A 20,005-nucleotide genomic window follows, 5' to 3' on the forward strand; every position below is an offset into this window, starting at 1 on the left:
TGTTTTTGAAAGTACAGTCAGGCAGTCTTTCAAGAAGATTCTAAATTGCTCAAAACCTGTTCACAACTTTCTAAGAACATCAATCCTAGAAAGAGTCAATCTACTTTAAAAAGAATTCTGTTGATATTTCCTGCATACATCATTAGCAGATGGATAAATTTGAGTTTGATCCAAAAAAACCCCAAACCCAGTATGAACATTTAGAAGTTAATTTTCCTCAGCTTTAGCAGAATTTGCATTACCAGTAAGACGCATACAGGTATTCTATTGGCAGACTATGAAAACATTTTCACAGCAGTTTGCTTTTTAAAAAAAAGCAGAGGAGAAGATTTTCATCTTTGCTCAACTAAAATCGCTGAAGAGATATTTCACAATTGTTCTTAATAGCTGCAAGAGAGAAGGCAAAGCCATTTCTATCATCGTCTCCAAAATTCTCTTCTTGCATCATACTTAAACACTATCAAAATATGGACAAATTAATTAAAAAAATAACTTTGCAAAATGCAAACTAAGAGAACAGGGGTGGGGAGAGTTTCCTTATGAGAAGCTAAAATAAACATTTTGGATTGCAGTGGAAAAACAAAGACTTTCATTCATTTTCTCAGAGTCTCAGAGACACAACTTAGCAAAGAATAAATAAATCTTCACCCTAATAGTGCTGCATTGGCACAACCCACAATGAGCAAGGAATGGTGGGAGAATGCCAATATACTTTGAAGCTAAATTTAAAACTTTACAAAACCAAAATCAACCTTATTTTTTTCTTGACCAATTTGGCAAACAACATACAAACTAAAAAGTAATTTCAAGTGCTAGAACTCTGCCTGGCAATGTAAAATAGCGAGCCTCACTGTGTATAATCATTTACTTCAGCTGACAAAGATTACAGTTTTATCCTTCTTTAGAGACCGAACTTTTAACTTTAAAATCCTCAATTTAAAAGTATTCACTTCTTCAGCTTAATGTGCTAAATAATTTTCCCTTTTTTTTTTCCCCTTCTTACAGTAAGAAATGCAAGATGTGCACACACGTTTTATTTTGATAACTCATGGAAATGCTCTGCTGACACTTACCTCTTTCATTTTTCCATATAATAGGAAGTCAACAAGCTGTTAGTCATACTTTTACAGATTTTTTACTAAGTAAATGCTGTAACAGTGTGCCAAAAGAATTACTTGTCAAAGACTAGTCCGGAAGTAGGTAAAACTACTGCTTAGGAGAAGGTACTTCCACAGGAAATCACTATAGAAGTTTTACATCATTTATTTATCTGTAAAATAGCTATTAAAGCTACTTGTTGGGATAACTCTCTTGAAAGCATGCTGCTTTCATGTTAAAAGGCTAAGCTGGACATAACGCTTGTAGTTGACTTTGGCTTTCTGTACTTACAGCAAATATCCAGCAGTAACAGTCCATGCTCGTACAAGACCTTTCAACCACTGTCTTGTATGACCTTGTTCTAGCAAAGCTGGAAGCACCACCTGAAGCAAAAGGAGCTCTAGGGAAAGTTCACTTACTGGAGCATCACTAGAAAGAATGGGGAGGGCAGAAAGTCAAACATAAGGAACATTCTGATAGTAATCTTTTACACTGAATCATATTAACACCACCACAATAAAAAAACATATTGCACGCCAATAGAAACAATTCTTCGGTTTTTGCAGACATTTTTCCTTATATACTACTCTTAGCACACGGGTTAAGTGTTCATGAGTGTTTAGGCACTTAGGCGCACAAGAAATTTACGAAAAAATGTGGAGAAAGATTATATCAGAGAATATGATTTGCTCTTCTATTTGCTTCTATCATTGCTGTTTCAATTATTACTTAGAAAGATACTGTTATCATTAAAAAGAAATGCAGTTACAGGTATTCTTTTATTCTTGAAGCAGTGATAGTCAGGAATGGATGTGCAAAACAAACATGGCAGCAACTTCACTACTGAAAAGCTGAAGGGGAAAGTGTTTTGAGGGCATATAAAAGCCAAATAGTTATCATTGTGGAAGTAATACAAAATGCCTTCTATTTTTCTTAGTAGCTTTTTATTTGACAAATTGTGTGATGTATCCACATCCTTTATCTTTTTACTTTTCTAGAACAATGAAGTTCAGATTAATTGAAAACAAACAAAATAACATACCAAACGATGTCACATTAATGCTCAAAGAGCCAAAATACACTTTTTTCTAGTTATAGGGAGACTGAAAAAACCATCTTTTTAAAATTAAATGCTTACCTGTAGAGCATAACATTATATGGAAGAAAGTTAGGCAGGAGATACTTAATAATGCGTATAGGAAGCCAGAGCATGAGCAGTACAATTGATCCAAAGACGATCTGCAACAAGGAAGTTAAACAACTTAGTCCAGATTGCAGAACCAACCAAACCTAGTTTCCCACCCATCTCTCTGATGTGTTTCCTGTGTGTGGTGGGTTAGGCCTGGCTAACAGCCAAACATCTACCCAGCTCCTCGCTCATTCACCTCTCCATCTGAATGGGGAGAAAATAGAAGGAAGCCAAGAAGACTCGTGGATTGAGATAATGCCAGTTTAATAGAGAAGGCAAAAGCTGTGCGCGCAAGCAAAACAAAAAGGGGAATTCGGTCACTGCTTCCCATCAGCAGACAGACGATTAGCGACCGCCTGGAAAGCAGGGCATCAGCACATGTCAACAGTTGCTCAGGAGGACAAATGCCATAACCATGAGCATCCCCCCCTTCCTCCTCCTTTCCCACAGCTTTCACTGCTGAGCACGACGTCATATGGTATGGAACACCCCTTTGGTCAGTTTGGGTCAGCAGTCCCACGTATACCCCCTGGCCAACCCCCAGCTTATTCACTGGAGGGGTGAGGGAGCAGGGCAGAGCAGGGAAGAAGAAAAGCCTTGATGCTGTGCAAGCACCGTTCAGCCATAGCCAAAAGACCGGTATGTTAGCAACGCTGTTTCAAGCCACTAATCCAAAGCGCAGAAGGACATGGGCCACTGTGAAGAAAATTCACACCAGCCCAGGTAGACCGGTACGCTGCGATGCCCTCGCCAAGCAGGACTGCAGCTGAATAAGCACTGACTGGCCAGCTGACAGTTAGGATAATGTCAGACAGTTCTACTTTCTTCCCTCTCCCCCAGCACTGGGATTACTAATTTTGGATTCCTCTCTTTTCTTAGTGGCTGAGTTTTCAAGCCACATGTAGAAGCCTCAAAAGATCTTTCAGCTTCTATTTCCTCACATTTTAAATTGCCTGAAAGATCAAAACTTAGTAGGGGAGATGAGGTGCGTGAAGACCATGCACTTTTATAAACCCTGTTTCCTTAAGGAACCAAACTAAAGATCAAGTACATTTTAAACATATTTTTACACTTCTCAAACACACTGCTAGAGAATAAAAATGCAAAAAAAATTGTGTATTTAACTATGTAAAAAAGAAAAATCAAATCCCGTTCTTCTTGAAACTTAATAGCTTATGTTCTACACAAGAAATTTCTTAAAAATATTGAGAAAGAAACACAACTTGAAAAATGTGACTTGTTTTTTGAAACGGTAAGCTGTAAATGATCACCATTCTGGGTCCCATTTTCTAGCATAAGGCTGGTAAAAGTTCTGAATTAATTAGCTAAGCAAATCAAAAGATGAAGTTCAAGTAACTGCCAGTTCCAACAGTACGAGAACCTATCTCTAAGACTTTTAGTAACAAGCAGATCTTTGCTTATATTTGGGCCACTTGCTGTGACACAAAAGTTTCAGGCAGCTAAAGCATTATGATTATCTAAGGAGAAAATACTCTGAAAGGTGGACAGGTCAGCTCCTCTCACGTACTGAAGGGCTCTCTAATAGAACTAAGATCTCTCTATGAGCTTTCACTGCTCCAAGCACTTTAGCTGTATTAATACAGTACATCAAATAATAAAGTTTCTGATGTATCAGTTTTCACAGTTGACATGACACTTATGTCAAAGACAGCCCAAGACACTTCCCTTACTGCATGCTAGGCAAACTTCAGACAAACAAGCAAAAAGGAAAAACTTCCATTGTTTTCAATATCTTACAATGATAACCTGGAAACAGACACCACTGGCTAGATCAGCACAATCCAAATCAAAACTTAACCAGAAAGTTACTCTACCTCTGCTGCACTACTTCAGCTGAACTGGATGCACAATGTTTAGTGCAATAACTAAGAGCATCATGAAAAGAGTTACGTGATATACAATATCCATAATAATAAACACTTGCTGTCTGAATACACAAACATTTCCTGTGATTTTGCATAAGAAGATATCACAGAAAAATTTGGTTTGGAAGGGACCTCCAGAGGTAAACTAGCCCAGCCCTCTGCTCTGAGCAGACCCAGTTACATCAGGTTGCTCAGAACCTTATCCAGTTGAGTTTTGAGTATCTCAAGACACAGAATGTGTTGGCAACCTGTTCCAGTGTCTAATCACCTTCACAGTGAAAATGTTTTTCCTTAAATATGCAGTAGCATATACGGGAGCTAATGTATGAAATTCTCTTTCCAAATAAAGAAATTTTTGAGAAAAGTCCTTACCACTGATAAGATAAACCTCCTGAGATGTCTATAAATGGGCAAGTGAATCATTTCCTGCACAGGATTAAAGTCTGGATCATTCAAATTCCTGAGAAACCATAAGACACCAGGTCTCAATACCTGAAGTAGGGAATAGAAAACAATATATGAAGAGAAAATTATCTTTGTATCCTTTGTTTTTCACTTTGGATAACACTGCTGCAGCAAATAAGTTTTAAACATAATAGGGGTATTTGTTGAACAAGGTTCAACAATATGGTACAGAAATAGAACAAAGGAAGCATTATCATAGAGAAGTAGAGAAGCAATAACCAATTACAAGCTTAATTTTTAAGTATTAATCAATCTTAAACAACTGAAATGTATTTAGATTCCTTTGAAGGCAACACCCGTGTTTAAGAACTCTTTGTAAACTAAAAAAATCTAAGTAAAATATACTCTAAATCATCATTTCCCACCGCAGTATCAGTGTGGCCTTTTTTACATAAGGCTGAAATCCAACATACACACACAAAACACAGTAGCAGCAATACCCACATGTGAAAGATTTAACTAAGTTCAACACGCAAGCTTCTCTATGTTACATACCAATCCTGTTCTTATAGACTTACCTCTCTCAGTAAAAGAATGAAGGATGCAAAATAAAAGACGTAAACCATTCCAACTAACCAGTGCAGAAACATTGTGGTACCTGGGGCAGACTGAAAGCTCAATTCTCTGTCTTTCAAAGTGGCATCAAACATCTCCTAGAAGGTAAGTAATAAACAAATATGAATAAAGTTTGGCAAACCTACACAGTTACTCATTTTGTTTACCGTAGTTAATATATACTACTAGGCATTTAAATGCCTGCCTCATGCTAACTAATAAATAATTATAGCATTTAATTAGAAAAAGGGAATAATTTACTGTAAGAACAGCAAATAAAGATCAATTTCTTTCTTCTGACAGAAAGAAGAAAGAAGTCAACTCTAACGCTAACATACACTACATAAGTTATAAATCAGTTCAAACAAAGTGGTCGTGATGGAAGCAAATACTTATTCCCTTAAGTAAAATTCTATTTCTACTAAGGCTAGAAGAAATTAATTTTCCCCATTTGAAATTAATCACTTAATTTTTTTTTCAGGACAGAAAAGCTGTCCTTCTCAATTCCAAACACAGTATGTATCTTGTTCAAAACAGAAAGAGATTGGACAAATATTAAAATATGAAGTTGTTACCATTTCACATAAGATGGCTACATAAAGAGGCTTATTTAGTACATAAGTTTGCCTGTAAGTTCATTATCACAGTGGTCTTGTAAATGCAGTAAAAAGGATCAGGATCTTGTTATTTTAATCATAGCATGTTAATTTGTATTTAGTAACATAACGGAAAACAAAATTAGCATTAAGCAGTACCTAAAAACCCCTTTCCCTCTGGAAACGCTGTTTATAAAAACAGAAGACTGCTGTCAAACTCCTATCAACAACTCTCTTCTCATCAGAACTTTTTTTCCTTTAATATAAACACTGTTAAAAAAGATTTTATCCCACTTATTTCCATTCTTACCAAAGAGCATATATCCAGCCACCAGCCACAGATGAGAGGAAATACACCAATTTCAACAACCACTAACAAGGAAACCTTTAGGAAAAGAGAAAAGAACATCTCACTAGTTTAACAGAAATTGCTAAGAACATTATAATGTAAGCTTAAATTAAGAGTGGTTTTTCCTACACACAAAAAAATAGGATTACCTTGACAACAATATAGCAAACTCCTAATAAACGACGTGATCGCTGGAACTTAACAAGTGCAGCCAAACCCTGAATAGTTTTGTCAAGAAAATAATACTGAAAAATACTTTATAACATGGTTTGATTCATATGAAACACTATTATTACATGGCTTTTAGCTACAGGAAATTTTATAAAAGGCAAAAGTGAAATACGAAGTATCTACTTTATCAGGGCTCTATTTTCAAAATTGGCTGTGACTCTGGAAGTCACAACCTGATGTGCTGGATAACCCCCCCAAACATGCATCTAAAATAAAAGAATAAATACATAAATAATAGTACTACCACCTTTCTTAAATTAAGCATCTGAAAGTTTTATCAAGAAACAAAGAGTTGCCTTTGAAAACGTCTGCCGCGAGTAAGCAAGTTTCAAAACTGAAGGCCTACCTTAAATGGTAGCTTTCCTTTTCATGCTATCTGAAACAAATTCTCACCTTTTCCAAGAAAAGCTGGATACATATTACAGTTTGGGTTTTTTTTTTTTTGGTTTTCTTTTAGGAGGCAAAACAGAGGCATGCCAATCAACTGTTTTACCACATTTGCACTGCACATTGGTATAGCAAGGTCTAAAGTTGATGTTAGCTTTGCGTAGTCTTGAACAGAAAATTGCTAACAAACATTTATTCTTTCAAATTGAAGTAGGCGTAGTCCCTTTAAAAACATGCCCCTGGAACGCAGACTTTTTACCTGTGACCATATCCTTCTAGCTCTGCCGTGACTTAATTTTCTCTGTGATAATGAGGGTTACCACCTGAAAGAAATCCTTGCTGCAAACTCTCAGTGGTTCAGAGACATAAAAGAGAAACGGAAACAATCCACACTCTAAAGATCTGGCAGAATCAAACAGATGTGAATAAATTTCCCATCGTACGCTATGTATTTTCATAATCTCATTTCTCTTTCTACTGCAACTATGTAGCCCACAGCAATAGTATAAGGGCAGTGAGGAAAAAAAATGGTTCTACACTCATCTTCTCAGACAGACCTTCAAAATTTAGTTGGAGGCCTTCAAGCAAGCATAAAAGCCTATGATTTTGTGTTGTTAAACATGTGCAAGTGTTCTGAAGAATGCAGTCACACTGACAACTTTTAAATGTCCAAGAAAACAGGAGAGACCTTTTCTTCTAATTTCACCAAAAGAGCAGAGCAAAATGGTAAATTAATTGCATCTGCATCACGTCTGTGTCTCCTCAAAATATAGCCAGAAAAATGATTTAGATGTAAAATCTGAACCAGGTAATTACTGACAAAAGGATACATGACAAACAATTAGAGTCACTGCTAGCAGAACATATCCGACTATAGTTGTAATCAGGCCTTCAAAATGAGATGCTTGAACCTGGAGGGGACAGAAAAAAAGGGAAAATTTATCAGTCTCTTAAAAGATTACATCTCCTTTTTATGTAATTAAGATAAATTCCCTATCTCAACTCTTCAAGAATGGCAATAAGTTTCTTTAGTTTTTACATATTTTAATAACCTACTACTTCTTTGGTATCTCCATCAAGAGTAGAAGATATTTACATTTACTGGAAAAGTCTAACAACTACTTTCTTCAAACATGAAACAACCTGTATATACGAAACAAAAAGTGTCACCTTACACTACCTCACTACCTCCTAGCTTTCACTACCTATTATCATCAGCTATGAAAATTACTCAGTAGACAAATTAAAAATGTACATGAGGAAGAAGAGGCTGTTAAAAAAAAAAAGTATGCATTTTTTTGTAAAAGGAGGAAACCTCACTTGAAATGTAAATAATGGAGGAAGTGGGAAAGAGTGACAGAAATTTTTTAGTCACAGATTTAAAAAGGTTTAAGGAGAAAAGAGACACTCCAGGTTACTTTTGTGATCACAAATGAAAGTGGAAGGATGCTACAAAAATATTGTGATGAAATAAATAGCGGCATTTTTTTTCATTTTGAGATTATAGAACAGTACTTACATATTCCTCAAAGCCCAGGCCAACAATGGAGAAGTGACCGATGTGGTACGGACAAAATGCTGCATAACATAAGCAGAAAGAAGCAGAAAAAATGGCCATGAAAACGGCTAAATGGAGCCTTATTTGCAGGATGTGTATTGTAACATGGTAATTATTCTACTTTGCATCAATTTGGTGAAAACAACTAAAAAAAATTACTTTGTGCTAATATTTGCAAGTGTTATATTTCTATAAATTTACAAACATTGAAAATCAGATCAGAATTCACACTGAAAGACTACAAACAATATAAAACTACACAGAATAAGAGGACATTCTTTTCCTTCTTAGCTCATCTTGCTGTGTGTAAATTAATTCAATTTCTCAGTCTTACGTACTAGGGTGGTATCGGTCTCAGACTGCTGTAGGAACCTGTTCTGTATATTCACTCTTTCTCATGCACTAAAAGACTTAAGTAGCCATTTTACAGCTTGGACAGATGGGACTTGCTTTAGCAAGGTTTCAGTTTTAGTGCTTTAGTTCTTAAGAATACTGTGAAAAATGCAAGCCCTGCAGAAATCTGCAAAGGGAAAAGAAGATGAGGGAGAGCAAGACGATGCTCCAGTGAAGGGGTGATGAGCAACTGAGAAGTCTTTTACTTGGAATTAATGCACTAAGAACCATCATCATTCCCGAGAACGAACTCTCGCCAATTCTGCGGTCTCAGGAGGAATGAATTAAAACACACAGCACTTTCCCCATTTTTGGACACCTGTGTATTTGCAGGATCAAGTAGTTGTTTTAGCTCACTCTCTGGTCTTCTAACTGACCTACGAAGGACTACAGAATTCAACATCACTTTCCTACAGGAGTAGAGGGAGGGAGTCAATAGGAAGTAAAGGGCGGCAGTAACTGCAAGCTTTTATCTTCACCTATATTGCGTTCACTATATCATGATAATCCACTCTGGGGACTACTGTAGACTAAACATACCCTCAAATGAAAAGCCTGATGATTTTTTCTATCCTCCTCATTCCTGTATGACCAATATGTAAAAAAAACTAGGAAAAGATTCAGCAGGACTTGTATTACCCTAATCAACGATGAGAAAGTTTTAATCTATGTCCCTCTCAGAGAAACCAGCAGTTACTGGGAATAGCAAAAATGTAAAAGATAAAAGGAGGACTTGAGCTCTTCCTGCCCGTTAAGAACAAGAGAACGAAAAGTGAGATAAAAAAAAAAAAAGTCACATAACTCCTATAGACATCAGGCTCAGACTTAAAAGTCATATCTTTTTGACTGTGTTTTATGAGATTAGAGTGCACAGTTTATCATGTTTTTTAAATAACTTTCTTTAAAAGAGAATTTCTAACAGATCCCTTTTCTTTAAAAGTATGAAGCAGTACAAACTCCTCTGCAAGTACAAAAATGAGCTATAGAAAATATGAATTAAGTCAAACTTAATTAACTTGTCCAAGAGAACATCATAGGAGAATTTCTGGACCTGTAATTAAGGTTCCAAATGCCTTCCTTCTGCTTTATCTTCTAGAAAGTATCTCCTGTGACATTTGAACTCACCAGGACTGTAATTACGAATAACTAGAGATTTGGCAGTTGTAAATTAGGCAGTACTACTTCGTGGGAAAGATACTAAAAATAGGCTTGAGCAGCACAAATTAAATTCCCAGATCTCCTGCTCACTTGCTTGGGAAAGTCATTCCCCTTCTCTACTTGTTAGTTTCCCACCTGTTAAAGCACACATAGAGCTACTGAAAACACATCTATGTGACAACCTTATTAATTATTCTTATTACTCGCTTATTATTGAATTTAAACCAAGGATTTAGAAATTTGATAGTTATTATCTACTTATTAAAAAAGCCTAAATTTTATAGCAGCTAAAAAACCTAATAAAATTCTGATAACTACAGATTAAAACAGACTAATTATCAGAAAGAAATAATTCTAGTATTTTCCAACTCTTATTAGAACAGTTATATTTTTTGTGAATCAAATATACATGATAATTCTTTTTATTTCCTTTTGATCTGCTGATTCGTTTCAGTAACCAGATGCTCAAATCACTGGTTCAGTATTATGAGCTTTACTTTGCCAGCAAAAATTTCTTATCTACAGTATAACTTCAGTTTTTAAGGCTCAAACTCTTCTGCCAAGAAAGACCACTCAAAAAACCAAAGCAACATAACCAATCCCTTTCTAAACTGATAATTCAGAGTAAGTGAAATTTTGTGTCCGGTACCTCTTCAAGTCTATAAAATGCTCTATCTTGTCACTAAAATGCTGCTGCTTCTGCACACAGTTGTGTCAAATTAACAACACTAATGAGCTCAAGCACCATAATCGAAAAGCTTCTGTTAGCAGCAAAACAGGCAAAACTTCGGCACAGGGCAGAGCTGTTACTCTACCATGTCACTCAACAGGTAGAAGGTACAAAAAAAACCCCCACAAACCTGAATCACAGTCTACTGCCTCTCAGGAGGTTCTTAAAAAAAAAAAAACAAACAAAAAAACTATATATTCTAAATTTGTTACCAATTACCTTTCTGCAGTAAAACCAGAGCAGAAAAGCAAATTTACCCTACATATTATAAGCAGTAAATATAAAATAGGAATTCCAGAAACTCTCAAGTGGGAGCTTACTGCTATTTATAAGGTGGCAGGCATTTTACCCTTTTCTTTTAGGGTTCAAATGATTGATAAATATACACTTACAGTTTGGGGATTTTTAAATTTTTTTTTAAGTTGTGACAATTTTATGTCCTAGCACTAACTATACATGGAATCGGAACATGGAAATATTCCTGTCTTGTACTAGAAATAGAAAGAGTCTTGCAAACATTTAAAGTTGCATTTCAGCCTCAGCATCTACAGGAATGAGAAAGGAAAATAAAGCAAAATACACCACTGATTAGAATTTACTATTTACATTTGCTCATAAATTAAATTCCAGGAGGTTCCTCCTTCAATTTAACAATATTGCAAACTTTTTTTTTTCTGTGCTTTGGTTGACAACATTAAGATTTTGGTAGATTTCCTATTTTAATCCTATTCACTTAAAGGAATTAAAATGACAAAACTAGAAGCAATAAAGATTTATTATTCATATTCCCAGTTTGTTTGTGGTTCCATTTTCAGATGTCACAACTTCATTTACTCTGAGAGAACAGCCTTGAAATTAACCTGTATTATCACTTCACAAAGAAGGATCTTTTTAAAACCTAAGAGCAAATGGTACTTACCAAACACAAGTATGAACAACGTATTTAAAGATACCACCCAAAAGACATGTTCCTGCAAGGAGTATGGGGGAAGGAGGGAAGAATACGAGAAGGAAACAGTACATAAATATCAGTCATTTCAATAAGTGACTTTACTTTTGTATCTAAACTTCTTATTTCAACTGCCTATTATTACTAGAACTTGCACATCTCGCACATCTCAGGTTAGAGCCAAGAAATTTGCTCTAACACAAAGACCAAAACACACAGGACAGATTATGAAAGCATCTTTTTACATTCACAGACATTTACCTAGATAAGAGCACTTATATTAGCTTTAACACTCTTATTTTGTAAAAATAAGCTTTTACTTTAAAATCAATATAAATAGTTCTGCTCTTAAAAACAATTACATGAAATGTATGTGGATATTTGTTTTACAGATAAGGAAATGTTAATCTGAACTTTTAACAACTAGACTTTGTCACAGGAAACCCATTAACAAAACTGACAGCTCTCACTAGAAATGACAGCACGTCTCTTTTAATATTATTTTTAGCTAAGATGTGAACTCAGCCATAAGTAAACTGGAATTTTAATCCTTTTGATATTAATATTTAAGGTAAATCACCAATGACATAATAAGCTACATTATATTAAACAGGAGACATTAAACTAAGACATTTATTTCAGACATGAGACATTTATCCACCACAGTATCTAATAAACACATTCCTATTTAAGAACTGTATTCCTTCACACATTAAATAAAGTAAAATTTTAAATAAAGTATTAAATAAAGTAAAATACTGCTGGAAAAGAGCATAGATCTATTCTCCCTTTAAAATATAAAAGACTTCTCTTTTTAAAATAAGTGATCTGGCAGATGATATACCCAATGAACATAGCTGTGATAGGTTCAAGTTTTGTTGCCATTGACTCTTTGCACTGTCTCTCCCCTGACCCTCAAGTCAGAGTTAGACATCTCTGCAGTCAGGTAGGATGGGCAGCAGAGAGAGCCCTTCAAATCAACTATAAGAAAGCCCACTAGAAGATATACATTATGTATGTAAGAGTTTGTCATGGAGATAATCAACACACACAAATAAGTGTTAAAAAGCCAATAGCCTTTTTAGGATTGCTTTGCTAAATTATCATCATCATAAAAGATTTTTGGAACAAATTTAAAAGATCCATGCTCCACAAGACAGCCTGACTACTGTGAAGATTTTTTTAAAAAAAGATTTGATACTGGTATCAATTAAAATAACATTCAAGAGGAGAAAAAAAAAAAAAAATAACCAACCCCACAAACAACCCCAAAACAAAACCCTAAATAAAGTCAAGAAACATAACTAAGGATCTTAAATTTTAAAATCTAGTCTGCACTAAAAATTCACTGGTAGTGTTCTGGTGGTATTAGGGCAAATTAGAGAAGTCTCAATGAAGACACTATTTTAATCGCAACAAAGAGCAAAACTTAAGGCTAGAACAGATATGAATTTTCAGTGTATGCTTTTTTACAGTGTCTAGTTTTTATTTAGAGTGGAGTATGTGACCCAAAGTTACCTATGTCTTTTAAGAAATTCCACTTTTATGCCACGCACACACACAACTCTACTCTGTGTAACTCCTAAAAAAGACAGTTTGCTTGAACATGACATCATATGAAAGTCTCTTTAAAGAATATATATCATATGAAAATAGGGATTTCAAATAGAATGATGTAATTTTTAAAAATATAGTTTACTTTTTTTAAAGCGCCTTCTATAGAAATTCTTGAAATGCAGGATTTCACTTACTAAAAAAACCAGAGATCCATCAAGTCCAAGCATCTGTGAGGATAAGAAAGTTAACTTTATTTACTCATCAGAAAAACTAAGCCACATGCATCTAAAATAAGCCTCATAGAAGCCCCTTTCACACCAACTTTTAATGTCCAATACAGTCAAAAGCTTTTTTTTATTGCTCAACCAACTGAACCTAGACATAAATTCTTAAAGATAAAGATAGAAACTAAGTTCTTGTTCAACAGAGTAAACTCAGTTGATCAAAGGTAGTGATATACATGTGGAATATCTTAACATACATGTATTTATATATGGCAAATGAAACATATAATCAACAAATATATAGGCTATTTCTCTCCAAGACTTTGAAGACTCTGACAAAGTTTTGTATTTACAAAAGATTTTAGTGATTGAACTGTTATTCAAAAACATGTTCAAACAGCTCAATATTAAAATACAAAAGCAAATTTTTTTTTCTTCCTAATTGCAAAGTATCAGTTTATGTTGCACTGCAAAAAGTCTATGGTTAGTATTTTACATTCAATGTGTAAAAGCAACTAGTAACAGGATAATGTTTCTATACTGTATGTTATTAAGTTTAGAACAGAATTGGTTTACAGCTAGGGAAGACAGGAAACAAATCCTCCATCACTCTGCACAGCTGTTACGGGAAGCATCCACCCAACAGCCAAAAATAGAGCATCTATTAAAAAAAAACAAAACAAACAACTCCTTTCCCCCCCACTTCAATCATTTCTTACTATTTCAATCCAGACACTCCTAGTCCATGATTACTGCCATAAAGTACCAGGTTCAAGGCTATTTTGTACCAGGATTTTGCACTAAGTTGCAAGATATTAAAGTTGGACATATTTACAAAGTAAACCAAAATGCAAATATTTTTGAAAATTCGGAAAGCTTGCTTGCTATTATCACAAGATGAAATAGCAGAAAAGCCTACCCCACGTTCAATACTCAATGCCAACTAGATGTCTATTGCCTATGCCAGCACATAGGATTGGAAATAGTTATGAGAGTTTGAAGTTGATTTCCGTATTCATGAAGAGGCATCAAAATATTTTCAATTAGGACTACATCAACATTTCCCAGCACATAAATATAACACACTTGTCTTGAGACATACAGTAGAATAGTTCAGAAACTGGAATTTATGTATGCCCTTTTTCACAACATCTCTTTCAAGCAAACTAAGAAGTTTTCACTAGATACAAAACAAAGATCAAGACCTGTCCCTCATGATGAAAACTGTATTTCTACTACACTGCAATCAAGGCAACAACTATATCACAGCCTAGGAATACAGTGACTAGCTTTACAACTGTATGCCATAGGCACTAGTGACGCTGGTAAATGACATGAAGCTGCTCTATCTACCTTCAGGTAGACTTTGCTGCACGTGGTAAGCTTTGAACTCAGAGGCTGGCTACTTCTAAACTAGATACAAAAAACTATTCTTGAGTCTCTACACTACTCTATGATTACAGTGTACACGCATCTCATGCTGCAATTACAGAATTTGTGATCTATAAACAAAACAGAAGCAATGTTACATTAAAATGCTCCATCATTTTTTAAGAAATACATTTGCCTTTTGCAAATATGTAAATCAAGTAAATTAACCAAAATATCTGGTTCTCTCTTTTCTTTAATATTTCCATGAATACAAAAATTAAGCATTAAGCTATATATAATGCAACACCTATGTGCTCCTAATCTGGCCGAGCACCCTCAATGCAAGCTGAAATTCATTTCTAAACCTGACCAAGTTGAAGACTTCAGAATAGTCTGTGCTAAAATATGTTTTAAGCTGCTACTATATTTCAAATCAAAGAAATGCCTTTTGGATAGTTAACAAGTAGCATAACACATTTTGGTTTTAGTACAATGACTTTTTTAGGTCACTAAAGCCTCCTACTGATAGTTTTCACACTAGACAACGGTATCCAAATCTATCCCAAATGGATTTTAACACAGCAATACTACAAATCATCTCAAGTATGAGTCTGAATTATTCAATTCAAGAAAATGATTCTTACTCACTCGCTCCCAAGTAAGCTCTTCTGCTGCTCGATCCCATTCCAAAGCATTCCAGTTCATGTCATCTGAGGAGACAATGGCCATTTTTACAGCTGTTAGACTCACCCAAAACAAGATGTAACAACTCCATGCTATGTTTTAAATGAACAAAGACTTAAGTACCTAACATTCAACTCATAACTGCTGATAGCTTTTCAGCAAGCAAATGCTTCAGCACTCAAAACAAATAGATGAAATTTGCAAAAACAAGATAAATAAGCTGAAGTGGGAATTTACACAGCTTCCTTGAATTATGACAGTTCTATTTTCAATGGTTTCATTTATATTTGAAAAGAACTAGAACATTACTGTTTTGAGTCACCTGTTACCTTGTGCTCCATTGTTTGCATCTGCTGCATCTTCTACTACAGCATCTTCTTCATCTTCATTATCTTCCTCCTCTTCATCTACTTGTTCTTCTTGAATTTCAGGGTTCTCACCTACAACTACGTTCTCAGCAGCTGCGTTAGCAGGTTGATCAAGCACAGCGTTTTCAACACCTCCATTTACAACAGCCTGAGCCTGCAGAAACAGGATTTAGTATTGAGTCAAATTGATCAACCTTTCTCAATACTTTTATACTGTATATAGAAAAAATGAATAGTATTAAAAAAATGTTAATACTGTATTTTCTTTAGATAAGCATTACCTTTGGGACCACTAAACCTTTTAAAAGAGGAAGGGAAACATTCAGACTTCTTCACAGAGTAGCTGAGGTTGGAAAGGGCCTCTAGAGACCATCTAGTCAACCCACCTACTCAAAGTAGGGTCAGCTACAGCAGGTTGCTCAGTGCTGTTTCCCGTTGGCTTTTGAGTAACTCCGGAGATGGGAGACTTCACAACCTCTCTGAGCAACCTGTTCCAGTAGTTGATCACACTTAAAGAAAAAAAAACCAAACCACCAAACCATCTGTTGTCAGTTTGTTGTTTGTTTGGGTTTTTTTGTCTAAATGGAATTTCCTGTTTTTTGAGGCTACTGCCTGTTGTCCTGTCACTCAATACTACCAAGAAGACTCTGGCTCTGTCTTCTTTACGTCCTCCCATCAGGCCACCCTGAGCATTCTCATCTCCCGGCTGAACAGTTCCAGCTCTCTCAGCCTCTCATCGTATGTATGATGCTCCAGTCCTTTAACCATTTTTGTTGGCTCTTCACTGCACTCACTCCAGTATGCCCATGTCTCTTTTGTACTGGGGCAGTCTAGAACTGGACACAGCACTCCAGATGTGGTCTCACCAGTGCTCAGTAGAGGGGAACTCTCTTGATCTTATAAAAACTATCATTATATTAGAAAGACAATAATTCAAGGACAACTCAAGTCAGTCATCAAGCTGAGGATCTCTGTCTACAAAAAATTGACACTTATTACAAAAGAACACAAAATTCTAACTACTTCCCCCATGCACGTATTCCTTGTATCATCTCTTCTCCTGCCCAAGAGGCTCCTGTAAGCACTAAAGGGGTGCATGTGTGTGTGGTGGGGGGAGGGCAGAGAAGCTCCAGCTTCAGATGTTTCAACAAAACCTCCAACTGCTTTGAGAACAGTGAATTGTTACCTCATGAACTACTGAAATAGTTATGAAAAAGACAAAATAAAAGCAAGCTGCATCTTCATTTACTGTGGCTTTATATGCACAAAATTATCTTTAAAAAGTGTAAAGATACAGACATAAGAATCTAAATGTTAAAATTACTTTACAAAAACTATAACAAATCCATTAACATTCCATTTTACAGAACTTCAAAAATGTAACAGTGATGTCGCTGAGTTTATACAGGCACACATGTTCAACTTCTGCTAATGTGCAAATAAAGATACCCTGCAGTAAGACAACGTTACCGTTGGGTTCCGATAATGTATTTATTCACAAAAAAACATTTTCTAAATTTATCATGAACTACTGAGCAGTTAAGTTTTACCTCATTTTGTTGACCAACGCCATTGAGTGGCTGTTGCTGATTTTGTTCCAACCACTGTGGTGCTCCTCCATGGACGATCTGTTCACGTAACCAAACCAGGCTGATAAATGCACACAGAGTGCATGTTACCACAAAACAGCCCTGCAAACAGTCAGCCAGTAAGTTCTCCCTGTTAAAGAAAGATAAACCCCAAATATTAATGACAAATATATTTTGCTAATAAGACTAAATTTAGTCATTAACTACTACAAACAGATCCTCTTAGTCCAAATCAACAAATAAACCGGTATTTGTGCAAAAAGCTGTATTTATTTATATGTCTAGGTAAAGAAAGTATCTAGACATAATTTTTATTTAATTTAAAAAAATCTGTTCAAAGGTGCTTTCTTTTAGGAAGGTTGTATGTACCTGTGTACAAATGGTTTTAAGTGCCAAGATAAACACTGATTTTGGAAAAGGTTTTATTTCCTTCTGGTTTGGTTTGTGAAATTACTACTGTTTAAACATACATATTCCTGCAAAACAGGATCTGACTGAATAAGAAGAAAAGCTTCAAGAGTAGTTCAGGAAAAACAATCTTCAGGAACAGCAATAGAAACCAAACAGTCACTAAGTAAATGACTTGCTACAGTAAAAGGTCTGTTTAAATGTCTAGATGCATAATATCCAGTCCACTGAAGTATTTTATCTGCTGAGCTACCCTAACTGAAAGAATGGAACTGCTCTACATTTCAGGTAGTCTTTTACCCCAGATATTATCTCTATACTTTAAAAAATCCTAATCTACCGAGTCATACATAACTGTAAAGCAGCAGCAAAACAAAGTTCAGTTAGCCAACTGAAACTAGGGTTTCATGCAATGCAAGAGATACTTAAATTGGCTTAAGCAATCCTCGTTCCTAATTCCAGGTGCCCCCTCCCACTTGTTTCCACCCTTGCACTACTCCTTGACCATGGTGAATTTACTCGGGAAGCTAACCAACTACCATACGTTCTTTAAGTAAGAAATATGCCACCATAGCACTCTGCCATCCCCAAAGAGGTATCAGTCTGGCTCTCCATGCAGCCGCACAGACACTCGTGCCTGCACAGCACAGTGAATACCATGGGGACAAGAAGTCCAAAATGAAAAGATGACACAAGACGGTATTGAAATTGACTCTGTAAAAGAAATTCATGTCAAAGCAGAGCTTCACATGCCATTAAAATCTGACACATACTTGAGTCCTTTATTTTCTCCCTAGACTGTAAAAGACATGAGAAGAGGTGCTCTAGGTTCAGTTGTTTCAGATTCTTCTCAGAAAAATAAAAATAAAATCTACACTTACTGGAAGATAACGAAGATAACAGGAAAAATACTGTTACTAATTTCAAGTGAGCATCTCTTTCCATTAATAAAAATTAACTAAAAGTAACATGACCTGATGTCTCAAATCAAATAGCCCAACTGAGTTGACTTAGCTGAACCACACAGGACATTCATTCAAAATTTGCTTGATGTGCAACTGATTCTACTCGAACTGAGTTTCAGTTCCTCAGGTTCAAGATAATGAAAAAAGTAAGAACCAGCCTGAAACTCTGTTGTGTTGGTATTTACTGATTCTTTAAGTAAAATTGATTTGAAAAAGACAAAGATTGACAGTATTCAATAGCATATGGTGATTGAAGCATTAAAATCTAAGTGTCAGCTAGACGGCAATCCGATTAAAAAAAAAATCCCTATCACTTAAGAGACCCAGGATAGATAAAATTAAATTCAGAATATAAAAATGTAACAATGCAAACGGAATGTGACACTAACATTATCAGCAATATATATTAATATTCTACTATGTGGCATCTGATTTAAACTGTAGGAAATTATTTTTTTTAATTATTAAGTGTAATTTTGCAGTGTAAGTTTTCTTGACATCAAATACAAGTCTTCATTAACCAGGGCCCATTTTGTAAAGTCAGTTTTCCAGCTCCAAACACCTGAATAACAGAACTTCAAAGTGAAATTATTTCTACTGTAATACTGTTGGCCATACATCTTGTTATGCAAAGGGTGATAGGCAGCTGCTTGCCTAAGATGATGGAAGATAACAAGCATAACTGGAAGAAAGGGACACTAAGTTCCAAAGCAACCATTTTCACAGTAATCTGACTAGAAAAGTTATTTGTATCAGACTGTTTAAGTACTTACGTTGACAGAATATCTAATGGCAGTGTCAGTAGTGAGCTCACAGAGCCAGTAAACAAGCACTTGTAGATACGACCTGCATGAAGAAACAGAAGCATGGTATAAATTCGATTTTGGTTATAGCATCACTTGGAAAGGACCACAGGTATCCTCTTTTTATCTGGTGTCCTAACTAAATTTATGACAAGGAAAAAAAAAAAAGTCAACTTCCAGTGAACTAACAGAACTCAAGACGATATACAACACGGAACAAAGCTGTATTTATTTTAGCTGAACGTTCTTGATTAAGTATACATTCAAAGAGTAAGAATTGCCATACTAGGTTAGACCCAAGATTTATCTAGACCTGCCTCCAGCACTGGTCACACCAACAGATGCCCAAGGAAGAATACGGAAACAGGTTAAAGATACTTGCAGCAATACTTCCTCAGTACATTCTCATATGCTTCACGCAAAGCAGCTCAGTTCCTGTGCCATAATATCTCAGTGCTAATTAATTCTTGATGGATTTTTTTTCCCCCATTA

General features: G+C 35.5%; 1 protein-coding gene across 7 annotated transcripts in view; it reads right to left on the bottom strand.

The window, feature by feature from the left end:
• Positions 1-20,005, bottom strand: part of MARCHF6 (membrane associated ring-CH-type finger 6) — a 55,876-nt gene that overhangs the window by 16,179 nt on the left and 19,692 nt on the right. For all 7 annotated transcript variants that reach the window (XM_052781769.1, XM_052781747.1, XM_052781758.1 and 4 more), the window contains 14 exons: positions 19,484-19,556; positions 17,299-17,467; positions 15,710-15,902; positions 15,345-15,406; positions 13,296-13,328; positions 11,515-11,566; positions 8,276-8,334; positions 7,587-7,667; positions 6,288-6,356; positions 6,100-6,174; positions 5,157-5,291; positions 4,546-4,665; positions 2,237-2,337; positions 1,390-1,527 (listed from right to left, as the gene is read on the bottom strand). In XM_052781769.1, the coding sequence (XP_052637729.1) occupies positions 1,390-1,527; positions 2,237-2,337; positions 4,546-4,665; positions 5,157-5,291; positions 6,100-6,174; positions 6,288-6,356; positions 7,587-7,667; positions 8,276-8,334; positions 11,515-11,566; positions 13,296-13,328; positions 15,345-15,406; positions 15,710-15,902; positions 17,299-17,467; positions 19,484-19,556 (1,360 nt within the window). The remainder of the gene's footprint in view (positions 1-1,389; positions 1,528-2,236; positions 2,338-4,545; positions 4,666-5,156; positions 5,292-6,099; positions 6,175-6,287; positions 6,357-7,586; positions 7,668-8,275; positions 8,335-11,514; positions 11,567-13,295; positions 13,329-15,344; positions 15,407-15,709; positions 15,903-17,298; positions 17,468-19,483; positions 19,557-20,005) is intronic.

This window comes from Harpia harpyja, chromosome 1 (assembly GCF_026419915.1).
Source record: "Harpia harpyja isolate bHarHar1 chromosome 1, bHarHar1 primary haplotype, whole genome shotgun sequence".
NCBI lineage: Eukaryota > Metazoa > Chordata > Aves > Accipitriformes > Accipitridae > Harpia > Harpia harpyja.